A 26,573-nucleotide genomic window follows, 5' to 3' on the forward strand; every position below is an offset into this window, starting at 1 on the left:
GATATTTTCGAAACTAAAAGATGCTCACTATAGAAAAGTCAAACACACAAGATTAGAATCGTATTTCCAAAACTAATCGGATAATTATTACTAAAAATCAAACACGTGAATTTTTTTTTTTTTTAATCAGAGTATCAATCAATTTACGTACACCTCAATTCATATTTGAAACTCATTGAACATTCTACAAACTCAATATTTTAAGAAAACCACAAATATAATAGATGATATTAAAATGGTTTGAACCAAACACATCGATTTTACTAAAAAATAAAAATAAAAAATAAAATACAAAGCCTAAAATTTACTTGTAATGTAAACGCGTCAAAGCCCGCACTAACAAAAGGGGGTATGGGTAGCATATGATTTGATAAAATATAAGTGACAGCTGACAATTAAGTAAGTATAAGAGCATCCTTCGAAAGAAGAGAAATAGGTCATTAAGGCGCAGATCGCCATTAGATCCAATGGCATTTTATTTTATTTAAATATGTTTACAAAGCATAGTCCAAAAGTTTTTAAAATGTTGATATAATTTGTGAATACAATCTCTGAAGAATTAAGACTTTAAGGAAAATACCTGTATTAAAAAAAGAGGAGCATCTTACATTAATTATATGTGAGTCAGCAACAACATTCAATTCAATTGGGGTCCATTCCATTGGACTGGTCAAGATTATGAATTTCTACTACTAGTTTGCTATAAGAATAAGAATAAGCAGGTTTAGATTTAGCCATAGCCCAGTTTGCAATTAGGGAGACTGGTTTTGGTGATTTAAAAATGAAATAACACAGGAGGTTTATATAGAGTATAATGAAATGCACATAAGTCAATCTGAACACCCCTCATAAATAAATAAATAAAAAAAAAAAGTATTACAGGAAGCTCAAGATGAAGAAATCAAATGACAAAGAGAGAGAGAGAGTGAGAGAGGTCAAATGGGTCAATCATCAAAAGAAACAAACAAACAAAATAAGGTAAGTGAGAAATAATTAATATTGAAGACTTTTGGACTGAAGTGGAACTTTACCCACAACACATCCCTGATTTTGAGGCCATATCACGTGTCTTTAAGAATCCATCTTTTCTGAAACACTAATTTCCCCTAACCAAACACAAACAAATCCCTCTTTTTATTTAATAACTAATATTTAATATTTAATTAGAGTAGAACTTTAGGACCATAAACATAAAGGGCCAAATTAAAAAAAAAAAAAAAAAAAAAAAAAGGCAAACGGCGCAGTTGGCTACAGAGCCCCCTGCTTTAAGGGTCGTGGCCTTGGGAATTTCCCCAATGGAATCTACACACGTTTTTGTTTCCGTCACAAGCCCAACCAAAGCCCATTTCTCACCTTTCTTTATTTTATTTTTAAGAGGAGGATTAGATCAGAAGAGGAGCAACCTCATTGTTACCTCTCATTTCCAGCCCTTTGATTGTCTACTAATTATCATAAGCCCCGTATCAATTATTTTCCTACATATTTTATCATTTGTTTATTTACCTTGTAACCCAAGTCATCGGGTGGTTGAGGTCAAGGTTGAGTTCGGTTTTGTTTGATGTACTCCAAACCGAACTGCAAAATATTCAATTCTGCATTTTTATACTCATATAACTGGAATGGAACCAATATGTTAAGAGTCGGTTTAGTCTAGGTCGGATTTCGAGTCCAGGTGTGTTTTGCACACCCTTACCTATAAAATCACATAATATGTAGTGAATATTCCATTATTGAAAAGTTTTCAGTATTCATATCAAAGAGTTTTTAATATTTCTAAGAAGTTTTTGATATATAAAAGGTTTCAACAATAGTGAAAGCATTTGATATTACAAAGACAATAAACTATAAAATTCCATCATATATTTATTTATCAATATTCATATAAGAAATGTTTCACTTTAGATTTATGTTCGTATGAATCGAAGATGAATTATTTTGTTAAAGTAGAAAATAATTGGTGAGAAGGAGGAGGTGTTGGGGCTTACTATGAAGGCAATCGCGTGGAATAAATTTTTAAAAGGGAAGCTGAGTTTTTGAAAGTGATCCAAGGTTGAGCAGAATGAAAATTGAATACTGACATCACCAATATTTTTAAATATCAAATCACTCACCACAAAATAAAGGCCTAGGATGGCTGCTGACATAAGACTATCAAATCTAAATAATGACTAGTCAATTGGAGTGGTTGTTCAATTTTCCTTTAACAGGTTGGCCCAAGTTCTTCACATTTGGTTTAGGGTCCATTTGATACCGGTTATCAAAGAAGAGTTTATATATTAATTTACTAAAGAGGATTTTTAATAAACAAGAAAATATCTAAAATAGAATAATTAAAAAAAAAATCAGCACTTTAAATAAACTCAAAAATAATTTATGGGATAAGTTATGTAATAGCTTATTTAAAATATTATAAGCACTTTTGATATACAACCAAATTGTTGAAATTTATAAGCCCGGATGGCCCAGTCCACTTATAAATGGTTTGGTCTAGGGGATGTCGGCTCAATCAAGTATTGTTCTGAAATCATATACTTTCTTAATGAATAATATTTTAATTATATATATCGAAACAAATAAATGAGATGGAGCAATTCTTGGCCATTGCAGTTTCAATTCATAGTAATATTCTTTTAAGCAACAAAGAGTCCGAGTTTAGAAACTTACGCCATTGTTTACTTTGCTCCTTAAAACGGTGAAATGGACTGTAGACTCCCATTCCACCGTGTACTTGCACTAAGGAGGTATTTGTCTAAGCTTATAAGCTGATCAAACTTACTTTTTATAAGCTGTAAAATTAAACTGACATGTTTGTTTATAATTTTTTTGAGCTTATAAGTTGAGCTTATAAGCTAAAAAAAATAAGTTGGAGGGGAGGTACTTTTTTTTTTTGGGCTTATAAGCACTTTGCTTATAAGCTAGTTTGACCAAGTATATTACTATATTATCCTTATTTAATTTTAAAATTCCATAGTATGACATTGTTTAATGTAGTATATTTTTTAGTAATTTTATAATAAAATATACTTATAAGCCACATTTTACCAAACACGTCAATTACTTATCAGTCACTTATAAGTACTTTAACCAAACACGTAATTGCTTAAAATTTCAAGTGCTTATAAGTTAATTTTAGCTTATAAGCAATTGTTGCTTATAAGCTAATTTTCATAAGCTCAGACAAACACCCNTAGCAATCGAGAAAAATCGAATTTAAGATTTCTTAAGTAATACACTCAAGAGTCCTTATCATTTCATCCAATCATTCAAGGGTGGTTGAAAGGTAAGGACATTGTGATGCTAAATTATAGTAAGAAACTCGAAAAGTTTCCAAAAAGCCTAATCAAGTCTAAATATTCCCTTCTTATTTTTCTAGATATGAATTATTGACTTAAAAGCATTCAACATCATTGATAAGAAACAGAGAAAAGAAAAGAAATAAAAAATAATTACAACATTTCATACTTCTAATAAGAAAATACAATTTTATTACAAATAAAATATATTTTCCAATTTTTTATTTTTTTTTTATTTTCATTTTCTAATATACTTTTAAAAATAAAAGATTCACATAAAACCATTGCAGCTGCCAATATTTTTATCGAGTGTTAACCAAACCTTTGCTTAGGAATCCCAAACAGTCGCTGCAACTTGGAATTGGCAGCTCTCCCACGCTTGACTACGGAACCCAATGGCGGCGGCAAGAGCACCAGGAATTGTAATTTCACGGCCGGTCACTTTCGTGACAGGGAATGCCAAGAAGCTTGAGGAAGTCAAAGCCATCTTGGGCCAGTCCATTCCCTTCCAGTCGCTCAAGCTTGACTGTAACGAACACTCTCTGTTATTTTAAACATATTGTCTCGCTTTCTCTAATTAATTATGTTATTTGTTTTACAGTGCCTGAATTGCAAGGCGAACCTGAAGATATCTCCAAAGAGAAGGCTCGTTTGGCTGCTATTCAGGTACTATTTTATGCATAACAATATCCCTATTATTTTATACGTTCGTAGCAGAGTAAAAAGTTAGTTCTTTTATTGAATGAATGAGCAGGTGAATGGGCCGGTGCTGGTGGAAGATACTTGCCTCTGCTTCAATGCCTTAAAGGGTCTTCCCGGTATGTCTTCTTTTTGTCTTTTAATTTATGCTCTGCACACAACCACGCAAGGTCGCAAGCTTTTTTAATTGTCAAATGACATTCCTCTTAGTTTCTTTTTGCAGGGCCTTACATGTAAGTTTGTATTTTATTCTTGTCCTACTCTTGAGGTGATCTTCTGTTTTTACTCTCTTTATTCAAGTTTTTGTATTTACTTCAATTGAGGGATTTTGGCATTATAATAGGATCACAATCATGGAAATAAAATCAGCTCAAATTGATTAAAAATGGGTGTGGTTGATGCTTATAAACCATTTCTTTCAATTAGTATAAATTGGAAAATGTATATATATATTTTTTTCAATTTTAAGGGGAAATTTTTATGTGCTGGCAAATGAAGTTTGGATGAATAGTATGAATGTTTACTAGTTTAAATTGGCTATTAATATCTCGACAATAAATCTGCAGTATTTAATTTCAACTATGATATTTGTATCTCAACTCTGTAAAGAATTTTTTTTTTTTTTGTAGCGAAAACTCTCCTGACTTTATGAATGCTGAAATAAACGAGCAAATTTATTTTCTCATGTTATGCACTATGATGTTCTGAGATATTGTATTAATTTGCTTGTGGTGATATAAATTAACTCTAAAAAAAATCTTGTACACATTTTGTGGTGAATGTTTAAAATTTTAAAGGTAGATTTTAGTGGATTCATATTAGAAATTTATAAGGGAGAATTTCTATGGTCTTCTATAAGGCCGTAGGGGATAAGGGAAAAGCTCTTTTGATTTTTATCAAATTTGATTTTTACGTTTTAGTATTGTCGTCCCCAAATTGGGTGCAATTAGGTTTTGTCAACATGGATGCAAGAACAATTCCTAATGGTTCTATGGCTTACAATAGATGGGAGTCCTTGTTGTTAGAGCAACTTACCAATAACCTGGAGCCTAACTATCTGATTGAATACTACTATTCTAGCACGTAGAAGACATAATGCTTACACTAACGTGGTGGCATATATTTTTCTTTGGATTTTTTATGGTTGAATTTGCTACTTCTATTATCTCTTTTGGTCTTTATGTTCTCTCCATCTCTAAGAAAGCATGTTTGATTCTGCTTTCTCGTGGAATTAATTGTAAACTTAACTATAGATTGGCACAGAACAAAAGGTTTTCTCTCCTAAAATTCCTTATATGATCCATAATTGTGATTATTTTCATCATTTTGTCTTACTTCTCTTCTCTGGTCCTCAAAAGTGCCACAACAATTCAGTAGTTATCTTGGGCTGCTGAATAGCAGAAGTTGGAATTATGTGTTAGAATGCTTGAAGGAAGAATAATGATCTGCAATTGCTTTTGCTTTTCTTGATGCATTATTAATAACTTAGATTGTGATTGTAAACAATTATACTGTGATGTCATAATTCTTTTGAGATGTTCTTATTTTGATTAGCCAGTTCCCCCATAGACAATGTATATCCAGTACCCCTGTGTCAAATTGGTTTGCCAGAGAAAGAACAGATTTGTGGAACATAACTTTTTCAAAATTTATTGGATTTTTTTTTTTTTTTTTGCTAATATTCATTAGATCCTTAGATCATTAACTTTTATAGTTACATGATCTCGATGAATCAGCAAGGTTTTAATGCTAAGTTTCATAGTTGTGCCATGTTTGTGCTTTAAGGACGTTTTTGACGGAAAGATCTTTTCGATGCTTGAGTTTTAAGTTCTCTCTAGGTTGTGGTAGGAATCTACCTATTCTGTACCTTTTTCTTCAATGCTTCCTTCTCCTTTTAACGATGAGATAATTCTTTTTCTTCTCTTTTCAGTTCTTTTCTTTTTTTCTTCTTGTAATAAACAAAGATAATAACTAAAAGTTAGAAAATATGTTTTCTTGCCACTAATTATAGCTAGTCATATTCTTTTATAATATCTTTTTTCTTTCCTTAAAAGGTTATTGTACATATACTTTGCTAATTTATAATCCCTTATATCTCCTTTGTATTCATCCAAATGTAAAATGAAATGAAATAAAATATAGACTGATACTTAATCTTGATTTATTTCTCATTATCACAAATTTTGTTTTGTGGATCAATTTTTTTGGTAGAATATGGTATGTTATATATGGATCACATTTATTGGCTTTGAGTGAAGTGCTACCTTCTGACAAAGCCTATATATTAAGTGTAGACGGAAAATGTACGGGGATTGCTATACCCTTTTTGCCCCTGTCTAACTTTCTTCAACATTTAATACTTCCATCTAGGTCACTCATTTTCATCTTTCTAATAAAACAGTATTGCTTGGTTTAATCTTATTTTTAAATGATGCAGCAAGTGGTTCCTGCAGAAGATTGGTCATGAAGGTTGTCACTAGCGTTGTTTTATTTTCTTCCTTCTCATATTTTTTTCAATGATTTGGTTAAACCTCTGTGTATATCACGTATTCTAGGTTTGAACAACTTGTTGATGGCATATGAAGATAAATCAGCTTATGCATTGTGTGGATTTGCTTTTGCTCTTGGACCCAATGTTGAGCCTATTACATTCCTAGGAAAAACTCCGGTAGGCTTTTATGAGTTTTTTTTTTGGCTGTTTTCAAAGCAACATTTATGTGTGTGTTTGGATACATGCTTGTAAGAGTAATACTTCTTTTCTGAAGTGCTATCCTAAAATAATGTTTGGCCCCACTAAATTAAGTTTTGAATTTTTTTTTTTTTCAATTTGTATGATTTGTTTTTGAGGTATCTACCAATTAAAAGGTATCTAAGGAATTTTCCAAGGCCTTAATAGGTTCAGTCTTCTAGGTTTTGATTTTATAAGGTTTGGTTCTATAAGTCGGCTTGCTTGTTAAACTAGTTAATTAGAACTAAAATAATGTTTGTCCTACTGACTTGCATTGAAACCAAGTTTATTAGAGGAAACTATACATATGAGCTGTAATCACAAGTGCAAGTTTTTTGGGCAAAATTTCAGATTTCAATGTATTTTTCTTTTCTATCTGTTCCTCTAGTAGGGTAAGTTTCCACCATATATCTTACCCCCAAGTTTGCTAAAGCTGCAGAATTTAGATTTCCAACTAATTTTCAGCCTAAACGTGACACTTTTATGTCCATTCATACATGTAACAACAGTTTCTTGCCCCATGGTATGCCAGAAGCTAAGAAGTATACAATGAATGTCACCTTTTTATGAATTTATTCTGATTTTTGTTTAGGAACTTTTATTTTTTTGATAAGAAACCATAAACTTTGTATAAGTAAAAAGATGAGCAGATTGTAGGAAAGAAATTATTAGTTAGGAGATGAGATTATCTAGGTTGATACCAAACAATAAGCGATCTCCTAACCAAAAAGGCTGCACAGACTAGCTAAGAATCTGTATATTTAGCTCAGGTTGATCTTTCAGCCTTCTGTCAGTTTGGGAAGATTTCGGCTAAGTTTTCGAATGGAAGAAATAGCTTGATACAATGTATTTCTAGATTTTGACGCTTAAATGGAAATTAGAGCTAGGATTTTCAAATTGGTTGTGTTGGGTTACCTCTTGATCAAAAAGTTTAAGCCAATAATTAAGAGCCTAACAATAAGTTTTAAGCTCTAACACGCTTCTTATTTGCAATTTGTGCATGGTTTGAAAACGCTACAACCACAAATACAATTATAAATATAATTTGATTAAAAGAATGGAAGAATTCAAACACAGAACCACTTGGTCAATCTAGTTCTTAAACTATTGAAATAATCACTTGACTAGAAGCTTAAGTTAATAAGTAAGTGCTCAACAATAGCTTTTAAGCTTTAACTAGTTGATTTAAGGTTAATTGGAGATTGATACAATAGGAGTTAGGTTTTACTGAAGAAGTATACTTTCTGTTGTTTTATCTTTCCTGCTAAATAAGTTGAGAAATAGTGCTTCTTTTGCACTACCCATGGCTGATTTATGGGTTTAGTTACTTAAGTAGGTTGAAGTACTTAGCAATACTGATATTTGCATCAGTAGCACTAAAATGTGATTTATGTTTGATTTATAGGGAAAGATAGTTCCTCCTAGAGGACCCAATGATTTTGGTTGGGATCCAATCTTTCAGCCTGATGGTTACGAGATAACGTAAGTCAATTCTTCCGCTTTCATTTCTGTTGTTTTGTCTTGGTGATTCATTATTTCGTGCTAATGGTCCATAAGGATAAAGCGAAGCTGTAGATATATTTATGTTGGCCAATTTTTCTGTTTTGGCAGATATGCAGAGATGCCAAAAGAAGAGAAGAATAAGATTTCACATCGTTTCAAGGCTCTTGCTATGGTAAAAGCCCACTTTGCCGAAGCAGGATATACTTTCCAGATAGACACCTCTATATAAAAGTAAGCTATAGGACAGACAGCCAAAATCATTTCCTTGTAGTATTAAATGTTCTTTATCCCCATAATCCTGTTGTGATTGGGGCAATAGATGAAAGGAGACCTTCACAATATTTAATGCTTTGGTTGCATATAGAAATTTGGCAAGCAGCTTCAATACATATGTAATTCCAGAGTGAGAAGTTTGGAAAACCTTGACGTTAGCTTTGTAACTACAATTGAAAGGTGTTATCATTTTAGAGTAAAATCTTTTTCGAGTTGCAGAATTTCAACCTGAAGATGATTGGTGTGAACCTTGCCTCTTTTTTTCTTGAGTGTCATGTTCTCTGGTGTTCCATTTTTCCAACTATTAGCTGTTTGCATTTACATACATAAGTCAAAATCAAGTAATCAATTACCATTTGTATACACATGAAGATATTCCCACATTTAGGTCAAAAATAGCTCAAGTTTCATGTTAAATGTCACTAATAAACTGGCTCTTTACACTTGGATTTCACAATTCACACCCAATTTTATATTATTTATAAAACGTGTTGTTACATGTTTTTTGTTTGAAACAAGGGCACGAGGGTGAAGTGTCGAATCTTTGCTTTAAATGCTGAAACTAAACTACTTTTAAGTGTAATGTAATTTTTGTCAATTTTCCCCATCTCAATGACCTTATAATCCGGAGACATAGCATTGAAATTACTCTACATTCTTTTAAAGATCTCAATACCATTATGATTTTGGTAAAATAAATTTTAATCCAAACTTAAATATATTCCAGCGTCAGGAACAGATCGGAAAAAAGCATTAATGTGGCTCATAAATGATACGACAGATGAATTCATTTTTAGTTGCGTATGGCATGCCCCAGAACCAGAAGATTGTGATATATCCTTGTTTAAAAGATTTGCCAACCCTACCAAAACTAGAGTGTTAATGTTTATAGTAGTTTATTTTTAATATCAGGTGTCACTTTTTGCACCACCTTCTAAACATTTTTAAGCAAAAAAATGCTAAGGCTTTGGTTAGGAGATAAAATGAAAATTGGGGTGTCTGTTTACAGTTAGGCAGTTGCCTCATAGTATCAGACAGTTGGGAATTTACACAGGGTTTCAAGCCAAAATATGTTCATTAATTGACAATATTCTGGGTAAAAGCACAGGAGTGAAATAAATTTCTGGGTTGACAAAAAGGTTCCTGTAATAGTTTTTGCCGGCAATGTTTATTGTTTACAGCTATGATATTTCTGCAGAGTCATAAAGACCTTTTGTCGAGGCATGGAACTTTACTTATAAGGCTGAAGATTTTTAGTGTGAAAAGAATAGAAGAGATTTGGAGAAATGCAGATGGAGATGGTGAATGCAGTGCAGGGAATGAGACTGGTCCCACGGTTTGCTGGTGCAAGAATGGCTCACATGATGAAGGGCCCCAATTACACATGCAATGTCATGTGAATTCATTCATCAAGAATTAGGCCTCATTTACTGCTGATGGTTGGATCATGTATCATTCCAGTTTGTTCCTTAAATTTAATTGTTGTTGAGAAATAAGTTTGGTTTGGTAGGTGTGTGCATTTTAATTTTAATCCTGTCAATTGGAAAAGGCCAAAAGTCAAATATGAAATCACTGTTTTGGAATGAATAACCTAATGGAAAACACAGTGGTTGAAAAAAGTTTCCAAAGGGCGAATTGGATAGCATCATTTTGGCTAAGACCATAAAAGCTTTGAAAGAAAAAGGAGATGATGTTATTTAGTTGACAACTTTATATCATGTGGGTGTGTTGGATGCGCACATGAAAAAAATCACAACTGCTGCTGCTACCATAAAGAAACATATTATAGAAATAATCACAATTCCACAAACCAAAAAGTAAAAACAAAAAACAAAAGCTCAAAAGAGTAAAGGAACATCACTGATATTGTCTATGCATCATTTTGGAACAAAGTTTTTCTTCAAAGACTCAAGTTTGACATTCAATACTATTGCTTGTATGACTAGACACAACAAATCACAAAATCATTCAGAACCTATAAACCCAAAAGACCAAGAAAAAAAGAAGAGTATGTAGAGACCAAGATTGAGATTGGACACAAATAGAGGGGCACATGTAGTTAGGAGGAGGAAATGGCAAAAAAGGGAGAAGGAATAATATCAGCAACACTTCCGCACCTGGAATAGTACTGTTTGTTTTTCAGTTGAAACAGGCGGAGGTTGAGCAAACGTGGTTTGAAGGAAAAAGGTGGGAATAATATAAATGACATGTGCAAAAAATGTACACTTGCCAATATATGTAATAGAAGATAATTGATTGAGAAACAATTGACAGAATGGATATGGGATGATTGATGATACTATATAGTAGTAAAATTATAAAAAGGAAAAAAAATCAAACAGATATTGGTTGGCCTTTTGCTTTGGCCAATTTAATTGATTGAGTACAGCTAGGAGCACTGTCGGCCTCTGCGGCAGGAAAGTGCACCAGAACCAGAAGTCATGGACCCAACCATTGCGGAAGACTTGGCTCCCAAGCTTGAGGCGCGAGCATAGCTAGCGGAGGCTCCTGCCCCAGATGGGGTGAAGTAGGCACCATTCAACAAGAGGTCTCCCTCTGATCTCCAATTCCAGCTCTTCCACTGGCTCGATTCGGTGTCCACCCTCTTTGTTACCTGTTGAGGCAAATTTAGTTTAATCAGCAAATTGAGTTTGTGATGTTTATTGTAAAGAAAAAGGGCAATAGAGTTGAGAGAGGCAATACCTCCTTGGCAAACGGATTAGTTGGAGCAGCATATCTGTTGCCCTGGCTGTTAATGGTGGGGTTAGCACTACCACCAATGGCATACATTTCCCAGTGAGTATAGTCATTGTTCACTACATGGAAGTACCCATGTCTACATCTTGGCATTCTCTGAATCAGTCCCTTCCCAAAATGGTTGTAAGCAATTGTAACTTGCATATTTTTGTCTCTGGTATAAGAATCACTGTGGCCCAGCAACATTACCTGCATTTTACCACATAAAACAAGATTTATCAGCCTCCTTTCTGTTTAAGTTAAATTAATCTGGAATGTACCCAAAAATGTTACGAACCTCATTGTGGTGGGTTAAGTGATTATTTGAAATGGTAATTGCAGTAGAACCCATGACAGCATCAACAAGTCCATCAGCACAGTTGGAGAGTGAATTGTGATCAACCCATATATGGCTTGACCCAAAAATGGATATGGCATCACCATCAGCCATTGTCCTCCAACCATAGTGACTAGGGGAGCTCCTAACCAATGCATTACCTGTGGGTTTGCAATCATGAATATGGAGACCATGAATGATGACATTGGTAACATATTGGATGGTGATGCACCCTCCATTAGCAATGTGTACATTCACTCCACGACCATCAATGGTCTTAAAGCTATTCATGATCAATTCCTGTTTCAATGTGATCACCATGTCCCTCTTGAACACAATCCAGAGAGGTCTGTCCTGGATTACAGCATGCCTCAAAGTGCCAGGTCGGGGGTTAACAGGATCGTCATCAGTGTGGTCAGTGACAACATAAAAGCGGCCATCACGACCACCGATGGCATTCCTTCCAAAACCAATGCCGCAGTCCGCAAGGCGTTTGCGATTCTTCTGCCAGTTAGGGTCACACCTCCAGCAGTCATCAATAGGATTACCAGTCCCACACGAGAAGTAACCCAATTGCCTCCTCTCAGTGCTGTTGCGGATGCTCCTACAATTCATCAAATGCACTGTTGTTTTAGATCTAAATTAATTTGAGGCTCCATACGTACAAATTGATACCAGTTAGAATGTCTTTATCGTATTAAAAAAAAAAAACTGTACAGTTTACAGTCTTGTACAGATAAGATTGCTACATGAAAGACAAGTAGTTCTCCAATGTGGTATGTGTCGGTGGAAGAGACTAGACTTCTAGCTATCTAATTGGCTCCAGACAGCCATTACCAAGATCATGTAATGACAAAAGAAGTATTCCTTCTGTCAATTTATTGGTACGATCTGTGTAACGGATTAAATTTCCGTTGCTCTGATATTTTTTAATTTTTAGTGAAAGAGTAGAGCTAAAGAAGTTTCGTCCTTTAGCCACACATGGCACAATCTTGTCGCATGTGAAATAAAATAAAATACCAATATAGCAATATTTATACACAAGAACCATTGACAGTGACATTGACAATCAATTTTGCTCCATCTTAATCTAACCAACCCGTTAATTTCCTTGTTCACGAGTAAAATATTTTTAAGAACTTATTTATGTGAAATTAAAGTTGCACCCTTAAGTACTAGACCGTGAAAGAGACGGAAAATTTTACTTTAAACACGGATCTGTGAACAGTGGGAATTGGAGAGAGTCACTGAGGAGACAGCATGAAAAGCAGAAGAAGAACGTGGAGGAGGATTCCTCCTTTCTCACTAGCCAGTGAAAAAACACAAAACGACAAGGGCAATTCGGAGAAATCACAGAATAAAGAAGATCTTTGCACGGATAAGAGTAAAGTGAGCATTATTGAAATAGTAAATATTGTTGCGAGTTTGTTTAATAATAAATACAACAAAGTGAAGGAGTGAAGGACCACCACCACCACCACCACCACCACCATCTCCAGTACCCTGCCCTCAACTCAACTCAACTGAACTAGAGCTACCCCTTGCCCACACCAACCACTTTCCTATTTATTACCAGTAAATTGAGTGAGATTTTTCAGGTTATGCGTTAAAGAGAGACTCACATTTCAACCTCCGCAGCAATTTCCTCTGGGTTATTCACGGCATGCGCATGCACATCATCGTCTTCACTCCTGAAAACAACCAAACCAACCAAATTATGTAACACATTTTAAATCTCCATTATATAACTAACAACTACCCATTTACTACCATCAAAATTTATTTATATATTTACTTAATTGATCCCCAGCATTTATGTTTGGTTGTTTAAGGTAGGGGACACGTGTCAGTCCAATGAAGCGAGTTGTAACAAAAGGAAGATGGACAAAAAGTACACTGCTCCAGAACGAGGCACTCACTATCCTATAAAAACCGTTAGAAAAGCGCTTCAAGGGAAATAAACTGCGAGGGGAACCGTCGGCCAGAATTACACAAATGACCTCTTAGGAGGTAGGAATAGAGAACAATTATGTGAGGGTAATTAAGGAAATGTGGGAAGAATGGAAGGGTTTTTTTTTTTTTTTTTTTTTTTGTTGAAAAGAATGGAAGGTTTTAGGTCTGTCATAAAAACAACGAAGGAATGAATCCCAAGGAACCGACTTCTAACAATAACAAATAACGGAATAAACGATCCAGATCTAAGGATCCAGATCTCAATGGCTGAGATCGTTATTTACTATTAAGCCGACAAAACAAGACGAATCCGACGGTTACGAAATACTCCAGAGACAAAACCGACGGATCGAAATTTACAAAAAGCCTTAACGTTGGGATCTACTTTGGTAGATGGTAGTCACTTTATTATTTACCTGGCGGCCATTGTTGAGTTGGTTAAGCTCTGCAACTGCTCTGTCTTCACCTTCCTATCAAAATAAAAGGAAAAAAAATACATTTAAGCTTGAAAAGTTAAAACAATATAACTGTAAGGAGACTGTAAAGGGTCTTTCTATGGAAAGACAGAGAGCATTGAAACTCTAAAATGTCGGTGAAAACTGAAAACAGCCATTAATGGCGTCTACAAGTAGCTGTCAATGTGAAGCAAAGAGACTCCATTGAATTTACGAGAATGAAAAGAACATCTAAAAATATTGAAATTTTTTTCTAAACATAATGTGGAATATTTGTAGCTGAATTTTGGAATAAAAAACCAGAGATATAATGGAATCTAAAAGTTGAGTAATGCAGCTGAATTTTAGTAGTAATAACCGAGAAAACAAAAGAGAAATGCTTGGTTCTCTCAAAAACAGAGCCAGACAGAGCAGAGAGAAACCTTGAAACAGAGAGATCATCGTTCCGTACAGTCGCCAGAACTCCGACGAAGAACATTAGAACAACAGCCAAGCAAAGACAAACACCACGTTGAGTAACCGCCATTGCTGTTTTTTTTTTTTTTTTTTCTCTACTTTCCCTCACTTTCTCACCCTCCAAACACACACTTTATAGACTCCTACAAAACAGAGAAGCAGCGAAGAGAAGAGAAGTGAGGTGTACTGAGTCAGGTACGAGCTCCAACAAAACGGCCTTTTTATAGACTCCATCGTTAACGTAACCAAATAAAAAATAAACAGTTCACTCAAATTAACGCCGTTAAGTAACTGTAGGAGTTCAGTTTTTTTACCGTGGTTAGGTTAGGTTTAATCTTAAAAACAAACTAACCCCTAACCACACCACCCGCTTTTAACCACCTCACTAACCGCTACAACCTCACGTGCCAACCCCGTGCCATCATTCCTATTTGGATAAAATCCGAATCCCACAAGATTTCATATAATTACGTATCAATATACTAAATTTGCATAAATTGAGTTAAAAATATCAACTAACTTTAGGGGTTGTAATCGTAGCCTTTTTTTTCTAAATAAATAAATTAAACTAACATCTATTTTAATAGTGGAGAACAACAACGGTAAATGACTACAATTAAAGATAACTAAATAAATGGTTTCAATTACGGTAGAATAAATATAATAAAATTACGGAGGCAGTGAGTTAGTTGCCACGTGAGCGAGGACGTTACGGGGAGATGTCCGTACGGGAGCAGATGTCACGGTTTTCTGCTGACTTTGCGGCATAGGATATATTGCGTGTGGGCGTGAGTATACATATAATAATACAAATACAAAATAAATTAATAAATCACGAGAATTTTATTTTTTAATATTAAATAAAATTACTATTAAGGGAGGCAGGCAGAGTGAGGGTGGTGGGATTTTGTTTTTCCAGGCGCCAATCACGGCCAATAAAGTCTTTTGACCCCAAACAGGGTTCAACCCAACGAACCATTCGTACCTCTCACTAGTCACTTCCTTTATTTATTTATTTTTTTCCTTTCTAAATTTTTTCTTTTACTTAAATAAATTTTCGACAAAAAATAAAATTTGTGTCTACATTGGTGATAAAAAATTGATACTATTATTGTTGTTTAGTAATTTATAATTGTAATTAGATGGAATTATTGTTAAGTGTGATAAATAAAAATTGAAATGGGTTGAATTGAATGTATGTATGATAATTGTTATACTTATACATCTAGAAGTTGATTGAAAATAAAATTTTGATTGGGATATAACTAAGTTAAACCAACTCCAAGTTCTGTTACATCAATGTCAATGGTTGAAAAAGGTTTATAATATATTAATCAATCATAACCTTGATGTGAGAGAATTATTCAAATTTTAATTGTTTTTGTTATCCACCAACTTAACGTAATTGTCAACTTCTGTAGAATATTTAATTAATTTATAACTTTAACATTTCTCCGCGAATTTTTCCATGCATAGATTACAAATATAATGTATATATTCACCATAAATGGAAATTTGTTTTATAATTTTATTTTTAATGATAATTATGTTTAAAATAATTTGGAATCTTCAAAATTTTATATGATTGAATTTATTAGTCAAGTTTTTCGAGTTCGAGTTTTCACGTTGTTAATAGGATATCACGATAGTTTTATCCAATTGTAGTTTTCAAGTCTTGGGATTAATTGGGATGCATGTAAATTGATCGAGACACTCCTGATCATTAAAAGAAAAAATTGATTAGCCACGTCACCCTTTTTTTTTGATTGTAGCATGTGAGTAACAGAATTAGTTTGTTTTGGTTTGAATGCAAGACCCAAAATCTCAAAGCTACACATGTGAGTAAGAAGAAATGCAATTGCATGTGAATATGTTAATACCAAAATAAGTTTGGTTTAATTCATAATTAAAGGCTTGATTCTAGACAACTCAGTTATATTACAAATGCTTCTTTCCACATGGAATTGACGTGGATTGAGTTGGCTTCTAATTCTAAAACCTCGTCGTTTTTATTTCATTTCATTTCTTCCCTCAGATTCACATTTTATTAGCTACTCAATTTGCATTGCTAATAAGACAATATAAAAAAAATTAAAATAAAATTGGATTGGTTGCTTAGGCCATCCACATGAAGTAAAAGGTGCAAGTGGTGACTGACTGACTTTAAGGCGGGAAGTCAAATTTTAAGTTATTATTGTAAAAACCACTGAGATAAAAGATTTTTTTTTTTTTTTATCTTGGGATTTTATATTATTTAAAAGTATTTCGACCCCTTCATTGATTAATAATTGGTTATTGCCTTTTTGGGGGCAGGATTATGTTCGTGGCAACAACCAAGTGATTCCAATCATAGCAGCCACTCACGCTTTGTAAACAATATTTATTTACCATTTTACCCTCACGTTTATAAAGTTCAACCCAACAGCATCATCATCTTACGGAAACAACTAGGACCATTGATTATGTGGACCATTTCTCGCGTGGGTTAGTTATTTTGGTTTTGACTTTTTAGTTAGAAGTTAAATTTCATCATCAATTTATTTTTACAACTATAATCTAATAATTACTCATACCCTTCGACGGTCTAGATTTGGCAGGTGGGGTATCAGAAATCATCCAAAATCAACTTAATCATCATGGTTTTGATTCTTGTTTCCGAAATTAATTGTATTTTGATTATAATACTTGGATAGTAAATGTTATTTAAATGGATTATTTGTACTATCTGTCAATTTCATACTCTATATATTTTGTTTCAAATTTGTATTTTACAATTTCCATCAATCACTATTTGTTTAAATAATAGAGGGAGGCCCACCTAAGAAATCAAGCTTGACACACACGAAAGACCGCAGAAGCAGGGGAGTTTTACTCAATTCCATCTTTACAAAGTGTAAAGCTAGATATTGTTGGGCAGGTTTTGTTAACCAAAATCTGGCGGGTCTATGCTCCATACCTTTTTTTTTTTCTCTTTGCCCAATGACCAAATTTTGTGCTTTCGAATGTTCTCTCATTCAATTGATTTTAACATTTTATTTTCCCCTAAAGTGATTGCTTCTTTATTTTACCGGGTGTTGTTTTGATGGGAAATTACATTAAATAACCCATTTTTGTAGTCACTTGAAAATAAACATGATTCTAAATGTGTCTTAGAAATAACCTATTTTCAAAATTTCAACACCCTTTTGACCAAATTAGTATGCCCTCAAATCCCAAGCTCAACCTAGACAAGCGTTGAAAACTACCAAAACGGTAGAGGCAAAGGAATTTCCGATGGGCGGTGAAATGTAGAGAGATTGGAAAGAACACCACAGCGAAAGCACTCCATTGACTGGTACTGACACTAAGAGACGAAAGCTCTCTTTAATAAAAACTCCAAAGTATTTATCGATTGACTATCGATCCCTTTTTGATAGAAATTTTATCGGTTTTTATCAATAGAATCTTAAAACAGACAAACTTTATTTGATATAACAAATAACCAACTGATAGTATTAGTTGTTGTCAATTCCTTTAAGTTTTCCATTTAAAGAAAAGAGGGGTATTTTAGTGGAATGAGTAATAAAATTTTGGAATAAGATTATTTTCGGAAAGACTTATACAAATAGACTATTTCTCAATTCACACAGTTAAAAAGGATAATATTTTGATCATAATACAAGGACATGTAACGCTGCCCTAATTATAAAGATTATATAATTTATGAATGGGATTATTGGAAGGATTAATTGATGATAAAAGTGGCAATGAATAGAGTCATTATCTGAATGATGAAGAACAACATGGTGGTTTTAATAAAATTAGGTATGTGCTTGAGAAGATACGAAAAAGTAGTGTTATCAAATGACCCCAAATGTTTCCAACCCACATGTGCCATCCCCAACTGATTTCGACACGTATTGGAGATTTTATCCAATCTTTTTGCTGCCTATATTTGTTCGGATAATGCCATGGATCGACCATGCATGTTGTCCCATGTGCATGGTGGAACCCTTCTCTATTTTGCCTATTACTATTCATAATATTCTTTCCCACTTTCTTTTGTCTACTCCAAATTGCGTGTTTTATGTAAATCAATCTTTAAATATAGAAGGATAAACATTTGTATTTAGAATGTAATACCCCAACTGAATTCTATATTCTTAGGTTTATGAACATTAAAATACTGTTTTTATACAACTTGGCTTTTAAGGGTTAATTTTCTTGATATGTATCAATTATTATCAAAGGAGACAACATGAGGGAAGGTCCTCGTTGCACACAAGATAATTTTAGGACAGTTGCAATCTGGTTATGTGTGAATTCGTAATTGTTAGAGATGTTTGATTTCGAAAATGTGTGAATTGTAACAAAAAATACTTTACGGAATTGTCAAAGGAAAAATCGTATTTGTAAACCATCATTGGGTGGTCTGATGGTAAAAGTAAAAGGAAGCTTCATACTCCTAGTTCGAATTCTCCTATGCACTAATAGGGAAGCCACTAAAGCTCTTACCCAGTCGTAATTCCAAAACTCCAAGGGATTAATTGAGGGCGTGCAAGCTGGCTCGAACACCTTTGGTGATAAAAAAAAAAAAATCATATTCATAAATCTAAACCACTTTTGCATGCATCAAGTTATTGGTCATCGAACAATAGAATTTTCATTTAGAAACAAATATAATGTTCTTCACTATTTTTTTTTTTTTTTTTTTGGGTAATTAGTTTGTATAACTTTTGATATTGGTGGTGTCCATGTCAGCTTATACGACCTCAACTAATCTTCGAAGACTCTAAAACTATCGGCTGATAAGAGCTCCAATGACTACCCTATTAGCAACTGGAGAATGACTCAAACTCTTGATAATATATCAAAAAATCCTATCGAACCACTCGTCATCTAGAGATAGTTTTTGTCTTCTCATTTGAATATCCTGATATTATTTTTATTATAGCTATATTATAATTTTAACAAAGCTGGTGAAATTCGACTTATCCTTATACTAACCGCGGTCTCAATCTCATTGTAGTGAGATTAGTTATAATTTAGATACTGGGGTTTGGACAAAATTTTATACTTTAATCACAATACATAATGTCTAATCTAGTCATTGTCAATTTTAAGTAACCAAATCCTCCCAAAAAATTATAGGATGGGTCATTTTCACGTCTCTTGGTTTCAGTAGATATAATACTGTGCTTTAAATATACTTAACTTATTCCATCAATTTCAGTGACGACCCTTGGGTCAATTTAAGAGGTTCAACCAATTATTTTAACATCAATTTACAACATACCTGCAACTTCTAACTCAAGCATGAATTTTAATACATTCTTATAGATTAAGACATTTATCCATTTTATATTTATTTATTTCCAGAAGACGTCATAGTCACAAAAGTATAGCAATATTTGTTTGTCCCAATTGACAATCTGTCACGCTGCTATGGCTAAAACCATATTTTATTTAATTTAATTTGCGTGTGATGAATTCAATGATTTGGCACCTAATTTTGACTGTACTTTAACATTAATTGGGGTTGTGGAATTTGACCAATTGACAAAAAGATTACGCCTTTTAATCAGTGTAATATGGTCAACCCTTTTGTTAATAGTGCTTTCAAGCTTCAAATTTTTTTTTTTTATTGAAATGTCTGGATCAGTTTATGTACATCTTGATTAGTTTTTAAACTCGAACAAGGCTTTCAAAACAGATAAGTCTTAATTCGTGATCAACAATATTAACAACCGTTCTTATGATTCGAATTTGAAAGCACAGAATGATCAAATCCCTGGTGCCAAGCTTTTATCCTCATCTAATCTATTGTTGTGTTATTCAAGCTTCAATCTTTCTGTTTGTCTTAAAATGTATAATTTTTATCATCGTATATTGTTACGTGTATGGAATTAAAAATTAAAATTTTGAGGATACAGCCAGCTAATCTGAAATAGAAGAATGAGACCCAAGGTTGAACCAATCATAAATGAGGAACCAAAAACGCCGACCAAATATGGATGAAAATGGCACATGCCCACTCACCGCTCATTAAGGAAAGGAAATACAAGTGTTTGATTGGTTAACAACTTTCAGCTTTTATCAACTAATTTAATTTTATTCTTCCTCTTCATCTTTGCTTGCGGAGTGATTGCCGGCATTCCCTTTTTTACTCTATACTTTAAAATATATAATTTTAAATATTTGAGGATTTATATTACATATATAATTTATTTATTTTGCTAATTTATATTCCCTTTCACTTTGGTCACGGTTTCGCGTTATAAATCATTGAAATCTATTAACTTTATATTAAAATAAACTAACCATGTGTTATAAGGTTGATTATTTTAATTTGAAGAAAACAAATATATATGTGACATGATATATATTACTACTTATGATTTTTTTTTTTTCACAAATTAACAAATTGAAGAGATAATTTCAATTGGAACACTAGTACAAAAAAAGAAAATTGTTTGCATTATTTAAACAATTTTTTGTTTTTTTTTTTTTTTTACTAAAATGATAACAATAATTGATAAATTTTATTTGACCACAATATTGATTATATGAATTTTACATAATTTATTAATTTAATTTAAATATCTATTTGAGAGAATTATTGGGTCAATGACAGTATTTTGTGGGTAGTAATTTAGATTTGAATATAGAATCCCATTAAAATAATAAAAAGGCAAAAAGAAGAGCATGTGAGAATGAGGAGGTGGCAGTACGGTAAGGTTGGTGGCAACTGGCAACAATGGTAACGGAAGAATCTGAGCTAGAATAAAGGATGTCTTATCCAGTTGGTTTATTCAGTGAGTGGTTGACAGAGAGAAAAAGCCCTAATCATCTCCCCTTTTTTTACATCTAAATTTATATAGGTAGGTGGGAATCAAAGGCATTAGAATAGACATTAATTAAGGAGCTAATTGATCATTTAATTAAAAACAAAGTCAAGTCAAGTTTCATTTCATGGTGTAATTTACAAGTTAATTAATTAATAAGGATTAAGACCCCACCCCCTTCATTAATCTTAATCTTAATCTTCCTCGGGCGTTGTTGCATTGTCATTCGTTTAGCCCTCCATTTGGCCCATTTGTTTCTTCAACAATACTATATGGATTTATTGGTATTTATTTCATTTATTAGAATCAATAAGACGTTGTTACCAGAATTTAAACAAACCTAACTAAGTTTTTTTTCACATAAATGTTGAATATATATTACATACAAATAGGCTTCCAAATATGCAAAGGGAATGTGGATGATAATATATAAGCTAAATTAAATTTATATAAAAATATTTGTAAACCATCATTGGGTGGTCTGATGGTAAAAGAGTAAAAGGAAGCTCAAAACTCTGAGTTCGAATTCTCCTATGCACTAATAGGGAAGCCACTAAGCTCTTACCCAGTCGGTAATTCCAGACTCCAAGGGATTAATTGAGGGCGTGCAAGCTGGCTCGAACACCTTTGGTGATAAAAAAAAAAAAAATCATATTCATAAACTAAACCACTTTTGCATGCATCAAGTTATTGGTCATCGAAACAATAGAATTTCATTAGAAACAAATATATATGTTCTTCCCTTTTTTTTTTTTTTTTTTTTGGGTAATTAGTTTGTATAACTTTTGATAATGTGGTGGCCATGTCAGCTTATACGCACCTCAACTAATCTTCGAAGACTCTAAAACTATCGGCTGGATAAGAGCTACAATGACTACCCTATTAGCAACTGGAGAATGACTCAAACCTCTGAGTAATAATCAAAAAATCTCTATCGAACCACTCGATCATCTAGAGATAGGTGTTCTTCTCATTTGAATATCCTGATATTATTTTTATTATAGCTATATTATAATTTAAATAAAGCTGGTGAAATTCGACTTATCCATTATAACTAACGCCGGTCTCAATCTCATTGTAGGTGAGAATTAGTTATAATTTAGTACTGGGGTTTGGACAAAATTTTATATACTTAATCACAAATAATAATGTCTAATCTAGTCATTGTCAATTTTAAGTAACCAAATCCTCCAAAAAAATTAATAGGATGGGTCATTTTCACGTCATCTTGGTTTCAGAGAATATATACTGTGCTTTAAATTAGACTTAACTTATTCCATCAATTTCAGTGACGACCCTTGGGTCAATTTAAGAGGTTAACCAATTATTTTAACATCAATTTTACAACATACCTGCAATTCTAACTCAGCATGAATTTTAATACATTCTTATAGATTAAGACATTTATCCATTTTATATTTATTTGTATTTCCAGAAGACGTCATAGTCACAAAAGTATAGTCAATATTTGTTTGTCCATGACAATCTGTCACGCTGCTATGGCTAAAACCATAGTATTTATATTAATTTAATTTGCGTGTGAATGAATTCAATGATTTGGCACCTAATTTTGACTGTACTATTAACATTAATTGTGGTTGTGGAATTTGACCAATTGACAAAAAGATTACGCCTTTAATCAGTGTAATATGGTCAACCCTTTTGTTAATAGTGCTTTCAAGCTTCAAATTTTTTTTTTTTATTGGAAAGTCTGGATCAGTTTATGTACACTTGATTAGTTTTTTAAACTCGAACAAGGCTTTCAAAACAAGATAAGTCTTACAATTCGTGATCAACAATATTAACAACCGTTCTTATGATTCGAATTTGAAAGCACAGAATGATCAAATCCTTGGTGCCAAGCTTTTATCCTCATCTAATCTATTGTTGGTTATTCAAGCTGCAATTGACCAAAGTTTGTGCTTTCGAATGTTCTCTCATTCAATTGATTTTAACATTTTATCTTTCCCCTAAAGTGATTGCTTCTTTATTTTACCGGGTGTTGTTTGATGGGAAATTACATTAAATAACCCATTTTTGTAGTCACAATTGAAAAATAACATGATTCTAAATGTGTCTTAGGAAATAACCATATTTCAAAATTTCAACACCCATTTTGACCAAATTAGTATGCCCTCAAATCCCAAGGCTCAACCCTAGACAAGCGGTGAAAACTACCAAAACGGTAGAGGCAAAGGGAATTTCCGATGGAGCGGTGAAATGTATAGAGATTGGAAAGAACACCCACAGCGAAAGCACTCCATTGAGCTGGTACTGACACTAAGAGACGAAAGCTCTCTTTAATAAAAAACTCCAAAGTATTTATCGATTGACTATCGATCCCTTTTTTGATAGAAATTTTATCGGTTTTTATCGAATATAATCTTAAAACAAGACAAACTTTATTTGATATAAACAAATAACCAACTGATAGATATTAGTTGTTGTCAATTCCTTTAAGTTTTCCATTTAAAGAAAAGAAAGGGGTATTTTAGTGGAATGAGTAATAAAATTTTGGAATAAGATTATTTTCGGAAAGACTTATACAAATAGACTATTTCTCAATTCACACAGTTAAAAAGGGATAATATTTTGATCAATAATACAAGGGACATGTAACGCTGGCCCTAATTAATAAAGATTATAGTAATTTATGAATGGGATTATTTTAGGAAGGATTAATTGATGATAAAAGTGGCAATGAATAGAGTCATTATCTGAATGATTGAAGAACAACATGGTGGTTTTAATAAAATTAGGTATGTGCTTGAGAAGATACGAACAAGTAGTGTTATCAAATGACCCCAAATGTTTCCAACCCACATGTGCCATCCCCAACTGATTTCGACACGTATTGGAGATTTTATCCAATCTTTTTGCTGCCTATATTTGTTCGGATAATGACCATGGATCGACCATGCATGTTGTCCCATGTGCATGGTGGAACCCTTCTCTATTTTTGCCTATTACTATTCATAATATTCTTTCCCACTTTCTTTTGTCTACTCCAAATTGCGTGTTTTATGTAAATCAATCTTTAAATATAGAAGGATAAACATTTGTATTTAGAATGTAATACCCCAACTGAATTCTATATTCTTAGGTTTATGAACATTTAAATACTGTTTTTATACAACTTGGCTTTTAAGGGTTAATTTTGCTTGATATGTATCAATTATTATCAAAGGAGACAACATGAGGGAAGGTCCTCGTTGCACACAAGATAATTTTAGGACAGTTGCAATCTGGTTATGTGTGAATTCGTAGATTGTTAGATATGTTGATTTTGAAAATGTAGTGAATTGTAACAAAAATAACTTTACGGAATTGTCAAAGGAAAAATCGTATTTTGTAAACCATCATTGGGTGGTCTGATGGTAAAAGAGTAAAAGGAAGCTTCATACTCCTAGTTCGAATTCTCCTATGCACTAATAGGGATAGCCACTAAAGCTCTTACCCAGTCGTAATTCCAAAACTCCAAGGGATTAATTGAGGGCGTGCAAGCTGGCTCGAACACCTTTGGTGATAAAAAAAAAAAAATCATATTCATAAATCTAAACCACTTTTGCATGCATCAAGTTATTGGTCATCGAACAATAGAATTTTCATTTAGAAACAAATATAATGTTCTTCACTATTTTTTTTTTTTTTTTTTTGGGTAATTAGTTTGTATAACTTTTGATATTGGTGGTGTCCATGTCAGCTTATACGCACCTCAACTAATCTTCGAAGACTCTAAAACTATCGGCTGATAAGAGCTCCAATGACTACCCTATTAGCAACTGGAGAATGACTCAAACTCTTGATTAATATATCAAAAAATCCTATCGAACCACTCGTCATCTAGAGATAGTTTTGTCTTCTCATTTGAATATCCTGATATTATTTTTATTATAGCTATATTATAATTTTAACAAAGCTGGTGAAATTCGACTTATCCTTATACTAACCGCGGTCTCAATCTCATTGTAGTGAGATTAGTTATAATTTAGATACTGGGGTTTGGACAAAATTTTATACTTTAATCACAAATACATAATGTCTAATCTAGTCATTGTCAATTTTAAGTAACCAAATCCTCCCAAAAAATTATAGGATGGGTCATTTTCACGTCATCTTGGTTTCAGTAGATATAATACTGTGCTTTAAATATACTTAACTTATTCCATCAATTTCAGTGACGACCCTTGGGTCAATTTAAGAGGTTCAACCAATTATTTTAACATCAATTTAACAACATACCTGCAACTTCTAACTCAAGCATGAATTTTAATACATTCTTATAGATTAAGACATTTATCCATTTTATATTTATTTATTTCCAGAAGACGTCATAGTCACAAAAGTATAGCAATATTTGTTTGTCCCAATTGACAATCTGTCACGCTGCTATGGCTAAAACCATATTTTATTTAATTTAATTTGCGTGTGATGAATTCAATGATTTGGCACCTAATTTTGACTGTACTTTAACATTAATTGGGGTTGTGGAATTTGACCAATTGACAAAAAGATTACGCCTTTTAATCAGTGTAATATGGTCAACCCTTTTGTTAATAGTGCTTTCAAGCTTCAAATTTTTTTTTTTTATTGGAAATGTCTGGATCAGTTTATGTACATCTTGATTAGTTTTTTAAACTCGAACAAGGCTTTCAAAACAGATAAGTCTTAATTCGTGATCAACAATATTAACAACCGTTCTTATGATTCGAATTTGAAAGCACAGAATGATCAAATCCCTGGTGCCAAGCTTTTATCCTCATCTAATCTATTGTTGTTTATTCAAGCTTCAATCTTTCTGTTGTCATTAAAATGTATAATTTTTATCATCGTATATTGTTACGTGTACGGAATTAAAAATTAAAATTTTGAGGATACAGCCAGCTAATCTGAAATAGAAGAATGAGACCCAAGGTTGAACCATCATAAATGAGGAACCAAAAACGCCGACCAAATATGGATGAAAATGGCACATGCCCACTCACCGCTCATTAAGGAAGTGTTTGATTGGTTAACAACTCCAGCTTTTATCAACTAATTTAATTTTATTCTTCCTCTTCATCTTGCTTGCGGAGATTGCCGGCATTCCCTTTTTTACTCTATACTTTAAAATATAAATTTAAAATATTTGAATATTTATATTACATGTAATATTATGTATTTCAATTTATATTCCCTTTCACTTTGATCACGGTTTCATAGAGAAACGTATAAATCATTGAAATCTATTAACTTTATATTAAATAAACTAATCATGTGTTATAAGGGTGATTATTTAATTCGAAGAAAATAAAAATATAGGTGATATGATATATA

The 26,573-nt window shown here is 32.8% G+C and overlaps 2 protein-coding genes across 2 annotated transcripts; one reads left to right on the top strand and one right to left on the bottom strand.

Moving 5' to 3' along the window:
- The first annotated feature begins 3,615 nt into the window (after window positions 1–3,615).
- LOC116108226 (inosine triphosphate pyrophosphatase) lies at window positions 3,616–8,564 on the top strand. Its single transcript, XM_031394493.1, has 8 exons — window positions 3,616–3,821; window positions 3,895–3,959; window positions 4,048–4,111; window positions 4,216–4,225; window positions 6,430–6,461; window positions 6,548–6,660; window positions 8,126–8,202; window positions 8,332–8,564. Exons 1-8 carry the CDS (start codon window positions 3,689–3,691, stop codon window positions 8,450–8,452), a joined length of 615 nt encoding a protein of 204 aa, XP_031250353.1. The 5' UTR covers window positions 3,616–3,688; the 3' UTR covers window positions 8,453–8,564.
- Window positions 8,565–10,259: 1,695 nt separating this feature from the next.
- Window positions 10,260–14,614, bottom strand: LOC116108213 (probable pectate lyase 8). Its single transcript, XM_031394480.1, has 6 exons — window positions 14,400–14,614; window positions 13,939–13,992; window positions 13,192–13,260; window positions 11,531–12,173; window positions 11,200–11,442; window positions 10,260–11,110 (listed from the first exon to the last, which is right to left on the bottom strand). Exons 1-6 carry the CDS (start codon window positions 14,501–14,503, stop codon window positions 10,886–10,888), a joined length of 1,338 nt encoding a protein of 445 aa, XP_031250340.1. The 5' UTR covers window positions 14,504–14,614; the 3' UTR covers window positions 10,260–10,885.
- Between the last annotated feature and the right edge of the window lie 11,959 nt (window positions 14,615–26,573).

Source organism: Pistacia vera, unplaced genomic scaffold, assembly GCF_008641045.1.
Source record: "Pistacia vera cultivar Batoury unplaced genomic scaffold, PisVer_v2 Contig557, whole genome shotgun sequence".
NCBI lineage: Eukaryota > Viridiplantae > Streptophyta > Magnoliopsida > Sapindales > Anacardiaceae > Pistacia > Pistacia vera.